Source organism: Sander vitreus, chromosome 20, assembly GCF_031162955.1.
Source record: "Sander vitreus isolate 19-12246 chromosome 20, sanVit1, whole genome shotgun sequence".
NCBI classification, from domain to species: domain Eukaryota; kingdom Metazoa; phylum Chordata; class Actinopteri; order Perciformes; family Percidae; genus Sander; species Sander vitreus.
The window spans coordinates 11,412,249-11,431,346 of record NC_135874.1 but is presented as its reverse complement, the minus strand read 5'-3'; the positions used below and the strand labels follow the sequence as shown (position 1 = coordinate 11,431,346).

Below are 19,098 nucleotides of genomic sequence, written 5' to 3'. Positions count from 1 at the left end.
TTATGGCCAAATACCGGTAAAACTAATGAGATTCCCATCAGCCTCAGCTGTACTTTGTGTTTACTGCTAATAAGCAATTTGTTTTGTTGGTGAACATGGCAAACATTATACTAGCTAAACATCAGCGCTGAGTACAGCCTCGCAGAGATTCTTAGTCCTGTTATTATAATAATAATAATAATAATAATAATAATAATAATAATAATAATAAATTTCACATCTTAAGACCAAATGTATGAACTTGGTTGGACTACAAAATACAATTTGTTGCTATCAAATTATTCTAAACAAAAAAAAAAAAAACAGACCCTTCAGAGGCATTATTGATATTTTGATCCATTTCTTTTTATTATGCATATCATCATACTGTATATTAGAGCTGTGAAATATTGTAACGCCCTTAATCAATTGGATGCAAAATCAATCCAGGTTGGATAAAAAAATGAGACATAAATACAAGTAACACTGAATCAGCACCAATTTCAAATGACTCTGAAAGGCACTTTTCTAAGAAAAGATATTTATTATTTTGATGGCCAAATAATAGTTATCAGCAAAATGTTCTTGACTTTCACAAAAGAGCAGCAGCTTATGAGGCAAAACATTTTTAATCCATTGTAATGCTTTTTGTAACTCAGAAGCCAAATGGAAGAAGGGTAAAAGCCAGATTTTCATTGGGGGATTTAGGGGGGAAAAAAACTCAATTACTGTTTGCAGACTAGGGCTGTTGTTAAGGACGATGCCGTGATCAAACACAATTTGGATCAAACCACGACTTTATTTCACATTCTCTCACATTTCCAATCAAGCACCGATTAGCCTCAGACATTAATGAGCCTACTAATCCATTTGGGCCCCTCATGGTAACAGTTAATTGTCTGTAAAAATGTGTACAGATCCCCGTTTGGGTTGTTTACTAACTGATTTGGATGTGGTTAGGCCCTAAAGAGGTATCATTATGTTGATAGTTCTTTGGAAAATGAGCCCCTGAAGGAGGCAACACCAGAGTGGAGCAGAGTTAAGAATACACAGGACTGCATTCAACCGTTGCTCACTTGAGTGCAAATGTATCACTATCTTAAAATAACATTTGTTTGTCATCAGCCCTCATTGAACTTCATCTATAATTAGCATGACATTTCTGTTTTGCTCAGTACACTATAGTGGAGGAAGTAAACATTATTTTACATAAACTTCTGACTTTTGGATAGACGGTGATTCACACTGTAAGGTCCAGGAAATAAATCCAGGAACTGGACTACCAGATGTTCCAGGCATCGGTTTTATTTGGTATCCTCTGTGTCCTCTGCTTCATGTTTGTGGCTTGTTGAAACTTGAATCCAAATTACAGTACAATTCAAATCCAATTTGTGTTCTGCATAAAGTCAGAAGAATACTTCTACATTGGCTTGAGTTGTAGCAGAAAGTTCTGTTTGACATCAGTTCCTAATGTTTACTTAAATGAGAGGAAATTGGGATTACTATGACAAAGTTTGCTGCTCACATTCTTTATGTCATAGAGAAAAAGGTCTCTAACAGAATGAAATCTTCTAATTTTGCTACCGGTTTAGAGGTCAGTCACACATGTTTGCCCAAATTAATATCAGTATTCCCAACAATATTATTATCAGCATCTCTTTGACAGAAAAATCAACCCCAAGTATATCCGGAAAGGATTGACGTAGTTTGAGTAAGTGTACAAGACAATTTAAATAATGCAAAAAAATAAAAAGGAAACCGTTTTGTGGGTCTGTAATGTATCGTATGGAGGGTAAACTATGGAATTTATACTGTACAACTAGTGTATCTGTTTTGTTGAGAATGTTTACATGAAAATCCATGTAATAAGTGTAAACTATATCTCACTTTTACATTAAGTATTGCATTATAGTTGTCAGAAAACTACAGTATATTGTCATCACATAAACAAGATGTAAACCTTGTCAAATGGCCAGCATTTCTGCATTACAATAACTGTGATAGACAGTATCAATGATAAGTAATACTAAAATGTCCATTTTTATGCTCCTATTGTTACTGTTGTCATTAAGTTGAATGTTTATTGGTGAGATTGTTTTCATCATTTATACCTGTATACCTACTATACGCTCAAACATCACAACATTTCAAGTTTTCTTTAACTTGTGCCTGCTTACTGTTGCATGTCTAATCAATAAAAAAGTAACGTTTTTATTATCATGAAACTTAAACTTTGAGTTTTTATTTTGGTGACATTACCAGCAAACGTTTTGCAGATACCCACAATCCACTTCTCCTATTCAGAAAGAAGTATACATGATTTACTGTGTTCCTGTGCAGCACATGTACTTGCTTTGTCATGTTTTTGAAGGGACCACAAGTGCGTATGTGTGTTTGTATTCTGGCCACTCAGCGTGCAACCTTGGCTGGCCTGTTCTGACACTCAATTTATCGTCTTGTGATTTGAGGCCTTAGTTTCTCATTACACCCAAAGTTTTTGTGTCCTTGTGCGACAAAAATTAGTTTGCGTGTCTGTGTAAATCACCTGTCATATGCACATGCTCCTTTAAGGAAAGGCCAAGGGTGTCATTTGATTCCTGCTGCCTTGCTTTCATATTTATGCGTCTCATATTCACGTCCATTGGCTGTGTCTCAGTTGGCCCATCCATCAACACTTTTTATCCCCATCACACCAACAATACGGACATAAAACGCTCTTTTACGTCAGCAAAATGCTACCACAAATAAAACCGGAACAACACACCTCTTTATTTGTCAGGGTAATAAGCTACATAAATTAAAACTGATAAGTGACAACATTTGCATGAGTCATATCCTTTGGGCCTGTTGGAAATGACCAGAGGCAGTGAAGCTGTATAATAAAGTACTGCCCACAAAATTGGAAAACATAGGTGATATATTAATGAGTTTACAAAACTGAGGGACAACCAGACCCAAGGGGATGTGTCCTGCTCTCTCCAAGACAAGGCCATTTTTCAAACCAACATGTCAAAGAAACATTTTGAAAACTATATCACTCATCCTGTCAAATGAAATGTCCAACACTTTTGAAATATTCATTATACAAATGTATTTGTTGCTTGTTTTCGTGGTTTATGTATTGTATTTTGGTGCGCCCAGGGACGGAGGATGAATATTACCTGTCTAGTAACTGGTATCTCAATAAAATATGTCAGACTTCATGGAAGTTCATATTTTTATTGTAGCCACATCACGGAATAAAATAATAATGGTCCATGTTAAATAACTAGAATTAATAATACTGTACATGTAGAAAGAAGGAAACAATTAAACAAAGAAAGAAGGAAAATATACCTAACAGAACATATTTCATCTTTTATTTACTCACCTTTTCGGAAAAATGTGGAATACAAAAATGAATCATATCATATGTGGACTTAAGCAAGAGCACATTCATTCACTGTAAAAGTGATCCCTGTTCTCAGTCTGTACCGCCTGTGCCACAACACAAATGGTGCTCATCTGCAGGTTGTAGATTTTGCCATATATTCAGGATGAATAAAACAAAAACCAAACAAAAACAAAAAAGGGAACCTAGTTAAAAGCAATGGGATGAAGAGACGTCTCTCTCAATTTTGTACACTCAAACAAAATCAGTTGCCTTTAGCCTGCTTAGGGGTAGAAGGTGAGGGAAGCACACAAAAGCAGTGCAATTATTCTGCTCTGGCACAACAACAGAGAGCAAAAAGAGCATCAAAGGCTTTCCTCTGAGCAAAATAGGGCTCCCTCAGAGGAAAAGCGCAACCTGTGTGTGAATACCAGTGCATGGACTTTTGGTTCTCTCTTGAGACACTAGAGGCAAAGGATGTGTCTCAGTGTCAGTATTAGAGTTACAGTGCATGTCCGCTTTGATTATGTTATAGTAGTTTGCATCGGCAGTTTTTTTTTTAATTTGCTGACAATTTAGTAAGTTTATGAGAGCTGAAGAATAAAATAAATCATTTTACATATGAAATGTCCAAAACCCAATTTCCAACATTTGTTATTACATGTGAAATTGTTGCTTTCATATGTGATGTCTTACATGTTACTCACATTTGATATGTGAAATAAAAAATAACGTGCATATGCTTAAGCTATTTAGTTATTTGTGTGTGCAAAGAGATTTGCATTTTTATTAATCTATTTTTTAAAAATATTTATTTCATTTTTTTTCATTATTATTGTTACTATTATAACTATTATTCATGATTACTTATTTTAGTTATTGTATGTTATTAAATTACTTGTTGTCATCGATTTGTCTTTCATTATAGTATGACCCTAGTAACGTGACCACAATAAATTCCCTTTTGTATTTAGAAATTCTAAATTAGTATAATTGCATGTTTTACTTTGAAAAACCTGTCAATGCCTGTACATAAGTATGGCCATGCCTGTTAAAAAAAACTTAAATCTTAATTTAATCGAAAAGGGAGAGAAATGCCAGGGAGCGATTTTCTATCAGGCATATTGGAGGGTAACTCGGTATATAAAGGGGTCCTTTAACAACCCGGAAGTCTAACTCTCACATGTTGTTGTGTACATCACATCCCGATGTACATTTAGCGGTTGCTAAGCACAGTTATCACGTTATGTACCATTATAGCCAATATTTTTTAATGTCATTAGTTTTTTGAGCAAAAAATCAGACGATGAAAGTTGTCGCGTTAATAAGGTAACCACGTTTCTTTGCTGTAATTGTCTCATAGTTCTGTCACTTATATCGCTGATGCTTTTTCTAGCATGACAGTAACTAAATCTCAGATGGATTGCTGTAAACAAACGCTAGATAACTTTTTCCTATGAGGTGTAAGGTGTTGTATTTCGCCTCTGACTTTGTTCAAAGCGAGAATACCATGCCACTTGTAGAAATCCAAAGGTATTGACTATAAGGGTGTTGAAAACCACAACAAGAGTCGCACACAGTAGCTAACTCTTACTGTGTGGTCAAGACTGTTTAGAATAGAACATCCTCAGTGTAGTATGTAACATTAAAGCCAAAAACAGGTTCTTCATCACTAAATATTAATGCTGCTGCATCACTTTCCCAGATCTCTAAATGTACATCCCTGCTAATGTATAGGGCTGCATAATGATTCAAACAGCTTTACCTCTATGCCTATTTCTCATGCTGTGTTCCAGTGGGGGCAAAGACAGCTGCTACAACATGATGCAGTGTGTTGTTGCTGGGCACCGGATCGTAGCTTTGGCCAACCTACGTCCTGCTAACACAGGTGAGAAAGATGCGCTGCTGGGGTTTTAGTGATCTACAGGGGCTAGATGGGCTATATGGGCCAGCCAGCTGCTCTTCTGCGGACCAAGAAACTAAGAACTGTACACAATCAAAGTACCGCAGAACTTTATGTAGGCTACTGTAAATTCCACAGGAGGGTTTGTAGCATGCTAGCTTTTATACTTAGAGCTGCAACGATTATGCGATTAATTAGTTGATCTCCAGAAAATTAAAGGTCCACTATTTCGATCATCGTTAATTTTGAATAAAGAATTCCTATAATTTGATGATTCCAGCTTAATTAATGTAAGATTTGCATATTTTGCAAGTATTACATTATGGTAAATTGTATATTTGGTAAATATGATGCTCATCTTTCACTATTTTCTGATGTTTAATTGAGAATCTAATCTGCAGATTAATGGATAATGAAAATAATGATGTTCTATATATTATAATATTTATTTTTAAAAGGTTTATGGTTACTCTTGCTGAAAAGAAGATGGATATTAGATAAACACATGAATATAAAACGTGAATATGTTATTAAAGTTATGATTTTTATTATCTTCTAGTCATCTAGTGCACACTGTTCTGGTTGTTGAAGTGGTCCAAAAGTAAATGACTAATGAAAACCCAATGAAATAAATATTCATGTGAAATACAAAATGATGAATTGTGAAACATTTGAGTACGTTATTAAAGCCTAGCCTAACTTTTATCATTCGGATTTCTAATGGTGATGTTTGTTAAAGTTTATTTTTATATCATTACAGTGATTTTTTTTTTTTTATTCAAAAGGCTTATTTTTATTACATGTTGACATTTTTCACAGTGACACTTTTATTTCATTGTGTCACTTTACAGAATAAAGTTAATATCATGATAAGTTGAGTTGGAATGATTTCAATTTGATTTAATTATTATATTATTTCTTTATTTTACTTTGACCCATATGGATCTTAATTTAATTACTCAGTATTTTGATTTCAATACATTTATCCATGCCATTAGCGTATTGTTGTATAATGAATGGTTTAAATTGTGAATGTCATAGTTCTCCTGTTCATTTATGGCCCTGTAGTCTCATGTTATTCATTGCCAATATTTGTAAAAAAAATTGTTGACATCCGAAATGACCTTCTTGATAATTGTTCACCCTTAACTATTTCCATAAAAGTGCTACATCACATACTCATTATTACTGTTTATCAGACACATGAGTTTATAACCAGACACTGGCCTAACTACCCTTTCCTCCATGCCACAGATGAGTTGGACAGCTACATGTACCAGACAGTTGGCCACCAGGCTATAGAGCTGTATTCTGAAGCCATGGATCTGCCCCTATATAGACGCACCATTCAGGGCTCTAGCCTGGACACCAGCAGAAACTACAGTGTGACAGAGGGGGATGAGGTGGAGGACCTATATGAGCTGCTTCACCTCGTCAAGGTAGGCCTCCCTGCCCCTACCATTAGTGAGAAATAAAAGGATTTTATTATTACTATATTGTATACATTATTACTGCCTGACATTCAGGGCTCAGCCCAGGTCCTCTGGCCAAAATGCCTTAATAATTGAGGAACCCACCCCCCTTTTATTTTTCCATACACACACACACACACACACACACACACACACACACACACACACACACATACACATACATTTAACTAGTTTATTTATTTTAATGATAATGATTTTAATGATTTAAGTGATACTTTTGTCACTAACAGTGACTAACAGGATACTGTATTGCTGTATGTATCTATTATCTGCCATCTGCCATACAGCAGGCCAAAGCAGACTTGTAGAAACAACTGTAGCAACAACTGTTGGTAAGCACACCAACAATTGACTTACCTTTTGCACACACAAAAGAAAGAAATCAGCATTGTTGTCCTACCATTGTTGTTATTCTTGCACCTGACAAACTTAAGTCCAATTTTCAGATTTGATGGCTCCTTAGAAACACATCTGGGTCTCTTTGTCTTGCTAAATGTTCCAGTTTCTTCACACGCTATTTGTTTGCTTGGCTTTTTTCTCTCCATTTTGTACTGGGCAGATACAGTACAATCAGATTGAATAATCCCTTTCTATAATTTCATTTTAAAAGATATAGTATATGGACACACACATTCACATAGATATACACAAACCTACATATGCACCAATGTACATATCATAAAAAAGCATCTGACCATAAATCAGCAAATAAAAAAATAATCATTCACACACACAATGATATAGAGAGGGAATCTTATTCAGAATACTATTATAGTACTTCATAATTATGTGAACTTACCATTGCAGTGCTTTATTGAGCATATACAGTAGTCATCGTTTTGACTCCTTGCCACCACTGACATATGCTTGACTGTTTTTTAGTGAACAAGCTCTCAGAGTACTACTAAGCTACTCATCTCGGCTAAGGTTCATGACATGTCACACTGTTGAGATGTTTTACAAGTCATTCTCTGTGAATTCAGAGTCACTTTGTAGCCCATCAGCACCGTCTCAAAGAGACCCTGCTTGTCTAGTTTCATCTGGCCTGCTATACACTAACAGTCCTTAGCACCTATTGTAAAGTGCAACCAAGCTGCTCAGTAGATTAAAAAGCTATGTTATTGCTTTTAGGCTGTCTCATTTAGTATGTCTTGATTTCACTTTCAAAGTTTTCTTTTGATCTTACTCTGGGAAAATAGTGTGCCTGTTGTATCAGTTAATCAAAGTTTTACGTGTGAAGTTGGAGAGAGGTGCCCTTCAACAACTGGCTACACAGGAAAAATTCCATTCTTTTTTTTTTTTTTATCTCACTTGACAGAAGATCAGATGTAAAAATTAATCACCAATTAATATTTCATCAAATACCACTTTTGCCAGGACGTTGAAAAAAATATTCATTTGATGCCAAATTATGTATGAGACCTCGGTGGTCTGATGGTGCGGGGTGGCTGACTGACAGGTTTGAGACAACTGTGTGTGTGTTTAACACACCTCTGGCACTGCCTGCCTACCTGACCGCCTGCAGCCATGAGGAAGCTACCTGGACACACACTTCAACTGCAGCTCTGCTGCTGTCAGCGCAAACAGGGTGTGGGATTGATCCTGTGTAACACTTTTTCCCCTCTGCAGCCCCACACAACCTCTCATTTTAGCTTGCAGCATCAAAATTTAAGAGCTTCTTATGGGATGGGGGATAGGAGTTGGTTGTTGAGATGGGAGTTGGCTTGACATGGTGTAAATGAGAGAGGGGGGTTGCTTGGTTCTTTCTGTAGGTCTGTGTGGAGACATGTTCATCCGGAGCTGAGGGCTGCTCCAGGGCCCCTACATGTCCGCATACCGCCTGGGTGGCAAGGGCCAGTCAGCCTGCCTCAGGGCATTTCTCGCCCTCTGCCTGACTTTCTTTGTGGTCTTCTGTATAAATCGCAGGCTTTACACATGCAGCCACATGAGAAATCGCTTGTTTGTGAGTGCGCACACTTTCACACAGTCCAAATTCTCATTTTGGGGCTCTCGTGAGTATTCACCGTCAAATAGTGGACATCTCTCTGGTGCGTGATGCAATATACCGTCGCTGGCTGTGGTCAGGGCTCTAATTGCAAAGGGCTGCTAATTTCCCACTTCCAGGGCTTCTCTGGTCTGACCTCACCAGTCAGACGGGCCATAGATCAGGGCAGTTGGACTCCCATGGGGCCCTCGCAGCCTAGCAGACCTCCAGTCGTCTCTCCGTTTACCCCTATCGCCATCATTAACAGACCTGCACCATAAACAACAGGCTTCCTCTCTCTCTCTCTCTCTCTCTCTCTCTCTCTCTCTCTCTCTCTCTCTCTCTCTCTCTCTCTCTCTCTCTCACTGAGTGATATCAACCATAAGAATAGACTTTCTTATGTCAAATGCCAAGTTACCTGCTCTCTGAAGTTGCTTTTTTAGCATTTTCACTAATTGGTGGGTTTACTAACTTGTACCATCTGTACCACATTGTGAAAGGTAGTAAAGTCATCCCCTGTAATTAGAAATTCACGCAATTCTACCAAAGCATCTCAAATATCCTCTTAAAAAGTCATGGATTATAGTCACAGTCAGTTATGTTCAACCTGGTTTACTGGTGGTTTTTTTCACCATAAAGTTTGTGGTGTTGTTGATTAGTGAAGGAAATGATAGATAGGGGAGAACGAGAGAAGAAACACTTCTTTTGATAATGAGCTGTTAAATCACCCTTACTGAAAAAAGAACAATTTTAGCATGAAAAAATGTGCTCAGTTTGGAAAGTGTGATATTTTGAAAGATTCTTCCTTGCAGTTTGAATTAATTAGAAGTTACACGATTATATTTGGCAAATGACACTTGAGCATAGATGAAAGAATTTTTTTTTCTCAGATCCGGAGTTGATGAGTTTAAAGTGGATATTCTTCCCTCCTCCTCCTTTGCATTGCTGGCAACAGACCTGTAGCATGAGCCAACAGTGCCATCTATGGATCAATCCCAGAAGCTGACAAACCAAAGAGACTCTCTACACTTTGGCCTCTCGGAGAATGTTTGGAGCCATTGAAAAGATTCAAAGGAAGAGATCATATTCTTCAGAACCATTGTTGATGGAGGAAAAAAAGCCCAATTATGATAGAAAAAATGAGCCGTCCATCCCCTGGCAGTAGTGATAATGGCAGAATGACAATGTGGCCCTATCCTTGGCCCCTTTGCTCTCATCACTGGCTGTGTATGGCAGCGTGCCTTTGAAGTGTGTAACCTGATAGACATGCAAGCCACAGCATACCCTATCCCATCCTGCTAGGTGCTGATCTTTGAACCCGCTCTTTGAGGGGGAGAAATAACAGTTTTGTCCCCGGCTGAAAGGGTATTTTTTTTTATAGAATAGGTGACTTCCTTGTGTCCTCTGCCAGGCTTCAAAGGCAAGCTGGAATATGAGCATTATGTGAAAAGATAACACTGTGTAAGTCTAACATTTAGATTTGTAGTTTCCATGTCCTTGTTTGTGTGGATTTAGAAAATGGATTTCGTAGGTTGTGTGTCCATACTTCATGTGTGTGGTTGGTCTGCTCTCCTCTGCTGCGATCTGCTCTGATGTGTGATACAGATCAGCAGTGTCAGTCACCCCTGGCTGTAACGCCAGTCCCCCCGAAGGCCAGCAAAACCCCTCATATTAGTCATATCACATCCCTCAAGTCCTTTATCCTTCTCTCTGTGCTCTGTGACCTGACACAGTGGCTCTTTATGCCCCGTGACCCTGCTTGCGTGTGTGTGCGCACACACGTGCAGGCTTGTGTGTTCAAGGTTAGGTCAAATCGGGCCTCTGTTACATGATAACAGGTCTATCTCTGTTCTCCTTGCACACCTCTGCCTCTCTTCTTTGCCCCAGTTTGTCTTCTTTCAACACTCTATGGTAGAAAGAAGTGCTCTCACTGCTCTCATCCATATACACGTATTTCCTCTCTGCCAACTGTAAAATACTCAATGTTGCGTAGAAGTCAATGTTAGTATGTATTACTAGCTTTTTAAGACATTAGTTCCAAGACATTTTGCATTTTTCATATAACATTTTACAACACAAAGATGTTGTGCCTTGAAAGTAGCACAGCCTATAGGGCACGGATGGCAGTGCGTTTTGGGAAGATGCAACTAGAGCTTCAATCACTTGATGTAGTAATAGATATAAAAAGATAGTGACTCTGCAGCAACTCTGCAACCTCTGAGCTGATGAATAAAGACAAAGACATTTAAGCTCATTAGAGTGATGAGGAACAATAGATGATATCTACGCACACGTTCCTTTCTGCCAGCGCTAATTAGCAGCACTGTGACATCTCTGTCGTACTGAGACCCAGCTTTGAGAACGATGGAAATGTTACTTTCAAATCTAATTTCATATCCTGTAATGCTTCTTTTATTTTTTGGATAACTGATATTGCGGGTCAGTTAACACCCAACTTTCCCCCTCCCCTTTCTTTTGTTTTTGGAAAACCAGTATTTTTTTTTCTTTTTCTGGAGATGTCTGGGAAAAGTCTTGAAGAGGTGCACTGAGACCTTTGTAGATGAAACATTCCCTTCTATTGGTGTGTGTTAAAACACCTTGTTTTTAGTGTGATAATCCTTTTTTTTTTTTTTAAACTCACACACACTCTTCCCCCCCATTCCCTGATTCTCCTGACCTTTATTACACACACACACACACACACACACACACACACACACTCCCCCCTCATCCTTAGTCTCTGCCGCCGCTCCATTATCGACATCAGCAGACAAGAGGGCCCTCTGAGATCGCAGAGGCAGTCTGTCCACAAGTCCAAACATTCTTTTTCATTCTTCCTTCTCCCTCGCTCCATCTTTCTTCATTCTACTGGCATCTTTGTCTCCATTGTATTATCGTCGCACTTTCATCCGGACCCTTCAGAAGCCTGGCACTGCGTTGTTGCGAGTGCCCTGATGGAGGTGTATCCTGCTGCGAGGAAAGAAGGGAAAGGGATTGAGGGAGAGGAGAAAGAAAGGAGCAAAGAGGAGGAGGAGGAGGAGGGCAAGCTGGCTGGCTGGCAGGCAGGCGGAGGAATCTCCAGTTGAACCAAGAGCTCTGCGGTATTGATTAGGCAGCTGAGGTGTTGTGAGACAAGTCGTTGAGGAGGGGTATGAACTATAGAGGAAGAGGGGGGGGGTGGTCAAAATCAAACACGTAGCCCTTCTCTGATTACCGGCATGGTGCAGCATTAGACGTACATTGGGGGCTCAACAGAAAAATGGATTTCTTTAAAAAGCTGCTTAATACATAAATCATGACCTCTGGGGTCACAGCAGGGGTTTAGGAGATCAGATCAATAACAAAGCTAATGCAAGCTTGTTGTAGCAGGTTTGTGGTGCAGAGAGACCTCTAAATGGTGTTTTTGGAAGTAGCTTACAAGCAACCCGATGGATAATCACTTTGTAGAAAGTTTTCTTTTATTGCATTTTCAGTGCAAGTTTAAAGCACAGCACTTAAGGATATATTTCAGCATGGGCTAGTATAGATTCCTTCAAACAGCTGTCTCTCTGTGTCGCCTCTCTATGTGATAGCCATTGTTATCTTTTCCTTTGGTCTGAGAGTGCTTGTATTTATGTTGGTCGACACAGTGGCAGTGGGGTTGAGATTGCAGGCTTGTTTTGCACATGAGGAAGGATAGCATTAGCGCTGAGATAATGGCGCTGTGTATTGTTCACTGGCCGTGTGGAAGTGGTGGGACAGGATCTATTAGATGCAGGCCCATTTCCCTCCAACTGACGCTAACAGTCCCCACAAACATTAGATAAAGAGCCTTGCCTCAAGCCTTTGTAATTTGTTTGTATTTTTCTGCTTAATGTACTTTGCTCAATCTTGTTTAGCGATGATGGAAGCTGATAGCCTTATCTCGCCTTGCCAAGGGCATGAGCCACTACCACTGCTTGGTTGAACATTGTTCCAATGAAGAATGTGTGTGTGTGTGTGTGTGTTTATGGTCTTTTTTTTCAGATTTTATTTTGATGCCTGATGAATTGTAGACGCATCTAGCGGTTATTTGCTTTTGAGATATTGGCTAATACGTTTTGTTATGCACTGATGTAAATACAACATTATGGAAAGTCTATTTCTATAATTTCTCTTTTGTTTGATTGTTCATATTAAAACTTTAGGGAAATTCTGTGATCATTTTCTAAGCCTGGCTAACCAAATTAGATTTCTTTTCTTTTTGTCATTGTGTGTTTTGTCATTTGTGAATTCTTTCTTCAAAATGCCTTTGGACGTCCTTCCTTTCAAAACATATTCTACTTTTGATCATCACAGATCTATTGTTACATCTTCACTGTCACCCTCGATGAAAAAAACTTTTTTTTTCACTCTGCTTTCTCCTCAAGAAAATTTTAAGTGAATCTGAAAATATGAAGTCAGATTTACATGGCTTCCACGAGCTAACGTATTCTTTTTCATTTGGATTCTAGCCAGTCGTTTTTTAATTTGGAGCCCTGTGTAAAAGTGTGAAGGATAATGCAGCCAGTCACTGAGGAGGTTGGACTTGTAATACAACCTTGTAAACTCACCTGTACTAACTGCCTGTCTCAGGAAACCGCTGAGGAATAGTGCTAAGTCTTTTAACTCCCTGCCATTCATCTACTCCAAAATTAAGATGGCTTTTTATGTTTTGTTTTGGGAACCATTCCCTTCAGAAATATTTGTGGCAAGCCCCATCACCTCCCGCAGCTAAAGTCATAACCAGCCGTAGAAAAACACTGTCTGGAGTCTGGAGAGTGGGTTAAACCAGCATCACTGCTATATTTTCCTCCAGTCTCTCTCTGGGGAGGTGGTGGGGGGGGGGTCATGATGTCTGTTGGAGCTATGGAGAATAGAGGACAGGAGAGCCAAGATGCCAAGAGCCTGGAACCTGACCTCACCAGAAAAACATTTACATTTTTGTGTGTGTGTGTGTGTGTGTGTGTGTGTGTGTGTGTGTGTGTGTGTGTGTGTGTGTGTGTGTGTGTGTGTGTAGGCCAGTTCTTGACTGTGTGTATATACATGGACGTCAATACATCCATACACCCTGTGGACTAGGTGGTTGTTACGGACCATGAAAAGCAACTGACATAGTTTACCTCTCTGTGGCATGAGACTCCTTCTTTGATTCTGTCCTACTCGCTTTCTCGAAGCAGCTTCCTGTCTCAGACGCTCAAACACTCTTACCTTAGCCAAGTGGGAATGTTGCTATGACAGAGCTGGGGTCATGGCAGTGGCGGTTTTTGGCACGGGCGAAGCGAGCAGCCGCCCGGGGCGCATTTTTTTTTATGACTCATGGGGGGCAGCACGAGCACTTCCTCGAAAAATCCTCGAAGCGGTTATCTACTGTATTATCTATCATTTCACCGTGTGGGGAATGGGCAAATTTGCGCCCCTGCTTGCTGAGAAGGTGCCGTGCGCACACTGAACAGAGAAGCTGTGTGAGAAGGGGAAAGGGGAGGGGGGAGCGGGGGACAGTTCACCTCTGGGTCGAACGGGTTGCTGGGCATAGGCGCCGATACCGTTGGTTCTCCGCAACTACTGAGCACCCACGAAGCTGATCGCGGTTAGGCTATGTGTCAGTTAAACTTTTCATCTCCAATCCTATCCTGAGTTGAAAGAGCCTTGCCTACTTTACGGCTTTATCATTGAGTTGATAGGCGTGTGTGTTCGTGTCGGCCGTCTGAAATGCAAACATTTTTTGACTACTTTTTTAAAGGGCATGTGCCGGTGAGCATTCAATAGGGGAGCAGATTTCATACAATAACATCATTGACGATATTGCATCAAGGAAGGCCAGAAAGGTCAGGTTTTAGTTTGTGTTTTCTGTTCTTAGTGCAATAGTGTAACAGTTAGATTCTCTTTAGTGTGTTTTCACATTTGTGTGATGAAGGATTTGTGCTATTTAGAATAGGCCTATTTATTCTTAATATTTTATTTATATTATTGTTGCTCTCTGCTGTTGTTACAATTTTTATATATCTGATTGTATATATTTTTGGCACATTTATTTATTTATATATATATTATAAGTGAAAGAGAAAATTATATTTCTCAATTGCACAAATCCTTCATTAGAACATTTGAAAAACACACTTAAGAGAATCCAGTTATTTAACTATTGCACTTACAACAGGAAACACACTTTTTAAGGTGAACAATCTCCACCTCCAACATTTTCAAAAGACAATGAACACAATTCTGCACAAAATGACAGTATAAGTTATCAGAACTTAAAATAAATATACACTATAATATAGTAATTTTGTAAAATTCTGCAATTTCGTGTTTGTTTTGGGGGCGCTCGAGGGGGGTCTCGCCCTGGGTGTAATTCAATGTAGAACCGCCCCTGGGTCATGGCTTTGTTTTATGCCCTGTAGAAAACTGTTACTAATGCTTGAAGAAGTTACAGGATTTCTTGTCATCTTAAAAAAAAAAATCCCACAAAGGCACACAAGTGACAATTTGTTTAATGTAGAAACAACCATTAAAATATAGCATTTAATAAGAGCCAGTAATAACTAAACTTGTTTGCTTGAATTGCAAGTATTCATGGACGTGCAGTACATCGATAAACAACCTTGTGTCTCCCCGCTGCTTCCCAAAATTTAGTTTTCCGTGCGCTTAGATATGGAAAGCCTCCTTGTCCTTGGCCTGCTGAAACTAGTGCTTTGTGCTTGCTTTGGCCAAGGCCCTCTCCCTCCCTGCCTGACGACTGGCTGGGCCTGTGTTTACGTAACCATATATATCTGAGAGGAAACTTGTGAAACGTTAATCTCTCTACTTTTTAACCCTGATGAATTTCTACATTTTCCAGCTGTGCGACATGGCATATTTACGCTCAGGCTCTATCGCTGAAAACAGCTCTGTCATTGTAAATGAATCACTATCCAAGACTAAAGTGTGTGTGTGTGTGTGTGTGTGTGTGTGTGTGTGTGTGTGTGTGTGTGTGTGTGTGTGTGTGTGTGTGTGTGTGTGTGTGTGTGTGTGTGTGTGTGTGTGTGTGTGTGTGTGTGTGTGTGTGTGTAAACTTCAGGCTAGGAAACTGTACAAATACAAGCTCAGCCATGAAAAGCTGCAGCGATACCTTCCTGGATTAAATTTGCTGCTTCTTTTTCATTCCTCTCCCGACCCAAATCAGTGCGCACTGGCCTGTCACTTTTCACATTTCTGTGAGCTGATAAGCGCCCCTCACTCATCGCGTTGATGAGACAATGTCTCATGTCATATCCTCTGTTGGCTGGTCACACCTGCATCGTGGCCCCAGAGGAGGGTAATACTTTCCCCTATTCTACTTCCTCTCTCCCCTTCTTGTAACTTCTCAGGAACCGGTCGGGGTATTTAGGTTTATGAGCAGCTGGCTTTGTGAGCCGTTTGTTTTTCTTTTTCCACCACTCCGTATGGTTGAGGACTGACACGTGGTGAGTCATCCCGCCAGCCCATCCACGAGCACAAAGGAAGAGCCCGTCTTTCAACAGCTGCTTCAAACAGACAGCCCCACCAATTTACCAAAGGGAATGTCTCTGAAAGCTTTTTAGATCAAGGTTTTGCCCGATGTTTGTTTTACAGACATTCGCTAAGCTTGCATGTCCATTTGTTGCTTTATTTTGATGGATCAGACATTGTTCATAGTATTTTAGCCTCAGTATATATAAGCGGCGTATAATCTTGTAAGCATTAGTGTAACTTATAACATTATAATTGGTCCAAACTAGGGCTGCACGATATGAGGAAAATATGCGCTGTGCGATAATGCTGTTGAAACTTGCGATAACGATATTACTTGCGATAAGTAAATATTAAATATTAAAGTGCACTCTAAACTGCTTGTTGAATTTAAAACAAACGTAAGGAAATCATTTCCAGCATTCTTTTATTGAACAAATACATTGAAAATTGAATTGAACATAAAAAGCACCACTAAAAAAGAATTACATTACGTTACATTTTAAAGTGCCGCTTTCTTCTGATATTCTCTAACACAAGAAAATCTCGGTCTTTTGCGATATGTCGCAGTCTTTAGCAATGTGTATATTGCGCCAGTTGATATAGCGATGACGATAAAAAAAAACAATATATTGTGCAGCCCTAAACTCTATCCTGTACCTTGTGCACACTTCTTCCACATCCTGGCACTCCTTCACCAACTCAGGGAGTCACCTTGGAGTGTAACCGTACAGAATGGTAATGAGGAAGCTGATTTAAAACAAATAACCAGTGTCTCCTCCTACTAAGCTTCCTGTCAGTTTGGCATGTCTGAGTTGTCAGGACAGCCCAACACGCCCCGGGACTATGTCCGCATTACATTAAACACAATCGCTTGACCCTAGCCAGCCCTATCCCCTGTACCACATCTACTTGAGCTGCTACAAGGTACAACCTCCTCCCACCATGTAGGGGAACATGGGAGAACAATCCCATTACATTACAACAGGCCCAGAGCTGATCTAATGGAGAGAACATTAAAACCATGTCGCGTCCACTCACTTACCTGATGGATCCTGGAGGAGAGGGATGGAGGGAGACGGAGTGTTGGAGGGAAGGGGGGAGGGATAGGAGGTTGTGGGGTCAGATGTGGTGTTGATATGACAGTGCGGAATGGATGCGGCAATGGAATGCTTGTGATGGTACCCCTGTGCCCTTGAGCAAACTTCATCATCTTCGTCATTCAAACCACTTCAATTAATTTCTCCACTTTATCTCCTCCCTGCTATCAAACACACGCATATTATACAGGAGGCAGTAATAGAATGTATGTGTCAACAACATTAGACCTGATAAAAAGAGTATTTTGTAAGGGAAATATGTGGCCTTGTGGCTGTAATAGCCAAGATCTGCCAATGCTGGCTTTCTAGTTGTCAGAACAGAATGAAGCAGGCATTTTGGAAACCCACCATTTTGCAAAATGGAGCTTTGTATTGTTAGGAGTGTATAATTAAGTTCTCATTGTGACAACCATTGAGAGAGAGCTAATGAGGGTTCTGATGTATTCCATATGAACATGAGTATTGCATTTTTAATATTTTATGGCTTTCTAATTGCCTTGGTTGCTGTTAATAGTTTTGACTGTTGAATACTACCCTGACTGAATGTGTGGCATGCGTAAGTATCTTTAAGCTGAGAGCTGATGAAATTCTCATTCTCAAGCTGAATTTTTTGCTTTATGATTGTCGCCTATGTATCTTTGGGGCAGATACATATCTTTACTGACGGCATGTCTGTGACTGTGAATACATTTGAACCACTCATTTACTCCCTTACTAAGATGAATGTATATATAATTACAAAGTATATCACGCACGCTACCTTGATATAGAGTTTAATGGCCGTATCGTTTCTTTGTGGAGCATGTCTGCTGGCCTTAATCTTCCCCACAGCTGACATCTTAATAACTCAGTCCTCTCCATCTATTTCCACCAGAGACATCCGGATGTGGGGGAAGGATTAGTTTAATGAATTTGACAATTAGTAACAGAAGTTAATGACTGCATGGGGCTAAGTACCCTGATGGACATGGCTGGGGGGACTGAGGGCTTCCATTGCTCTTGGCCATAGATCCTCATTAATAGCTTTTCTGCCCGCTGGAGAGGACAGGGGAAGCCAGGCCAGGCCTTTGTTTAGTCTGCCTCTGAAGGCGCTGCTACGGGGTTGCACTGTTGCACAATGCCATGCCAGAATTAGTCCCGCTCAGGGCGTGGGTTAACGCAGGGCCTCAGGTCCTGGATCAGGTGAAGCTTCTTTTAATGAGCTGGGGTCATTAAATGTAGAAAAAAAGAAAAGTGACATGGAATCTTGTGCCAACAGTCATGAAAAAAGAAAAGTGGCTTGCGGGTCACAAGAGTCCTGATGACCTCTGCCTTGATTTATCGTTATGTTAGCTTCCTACTCGGAACCCACCTCTAATGTAGTCAAAACATCGTTTAGCCAGATAGCTCTCATAAAGATTTTATTATTATTTATTATTATACTGTGCTTCATGGCTTACCTTGTCGCTTTGTCAGGTATTCCTACTATAAACCATTTTGATAAATTTTTCAGCTACCATAAAATCAAAGTTTGTATTTTTTATGGCATCATGAATACACATGAAACAATTCCCATAATATCCATCAATTCAGATTCATACATAGATATACCACTTCTCCGCAATCATTTATCCTACCTTTCCCACAGAGGATGAGAAAGTATGTCTAGAATTTGTAAAATGGCGTCTGGAGCAGCATTAGCTGCCCCCTCATTCCTGCCTGTCTCCTGGTGATAGCTTTAATAGCGACGAAAACATAACAGCATCCAAAAATAATCATTTTCCAAAGCTGTTTGCCAAAAGGTCTACTAGATGGAGTCTCCA

The 19,098-nt window shown here is 39.7% G+C and overlaps 1 protein-coding gene across 1 annotated transcript in view; it reads left to right on the top strand.

Moving 5' to 3' along the window:
- The first annotated feature begins 4,519 nt into the window (after positions 1-4,519).
- dph6 (diphthamine biosynthesis 6) overlaps positions 4,520-19,098 on the top strand; it is a 58,778-nt gene continuing 44,199 nt past the window's right edge. The window contains exons 1-3 of the mRNA XM_078277175.1: positions 4,520-4,678; positions 5,146-5,237; positions 6,507-6,691. Of these exons, the coding sequence (XP_078133301.1) occupies positions 4,656-4,678; positions 5,146-5,237; positions 6,507-6,691 (300 nt within the window). The 5' untranslated portion in view covers positions 4,520-4,655. The remainder of the gene's footprint in view (positions 4,679-5,145; positions 5,238-6,506; positions 6,692-19,098) is intronic.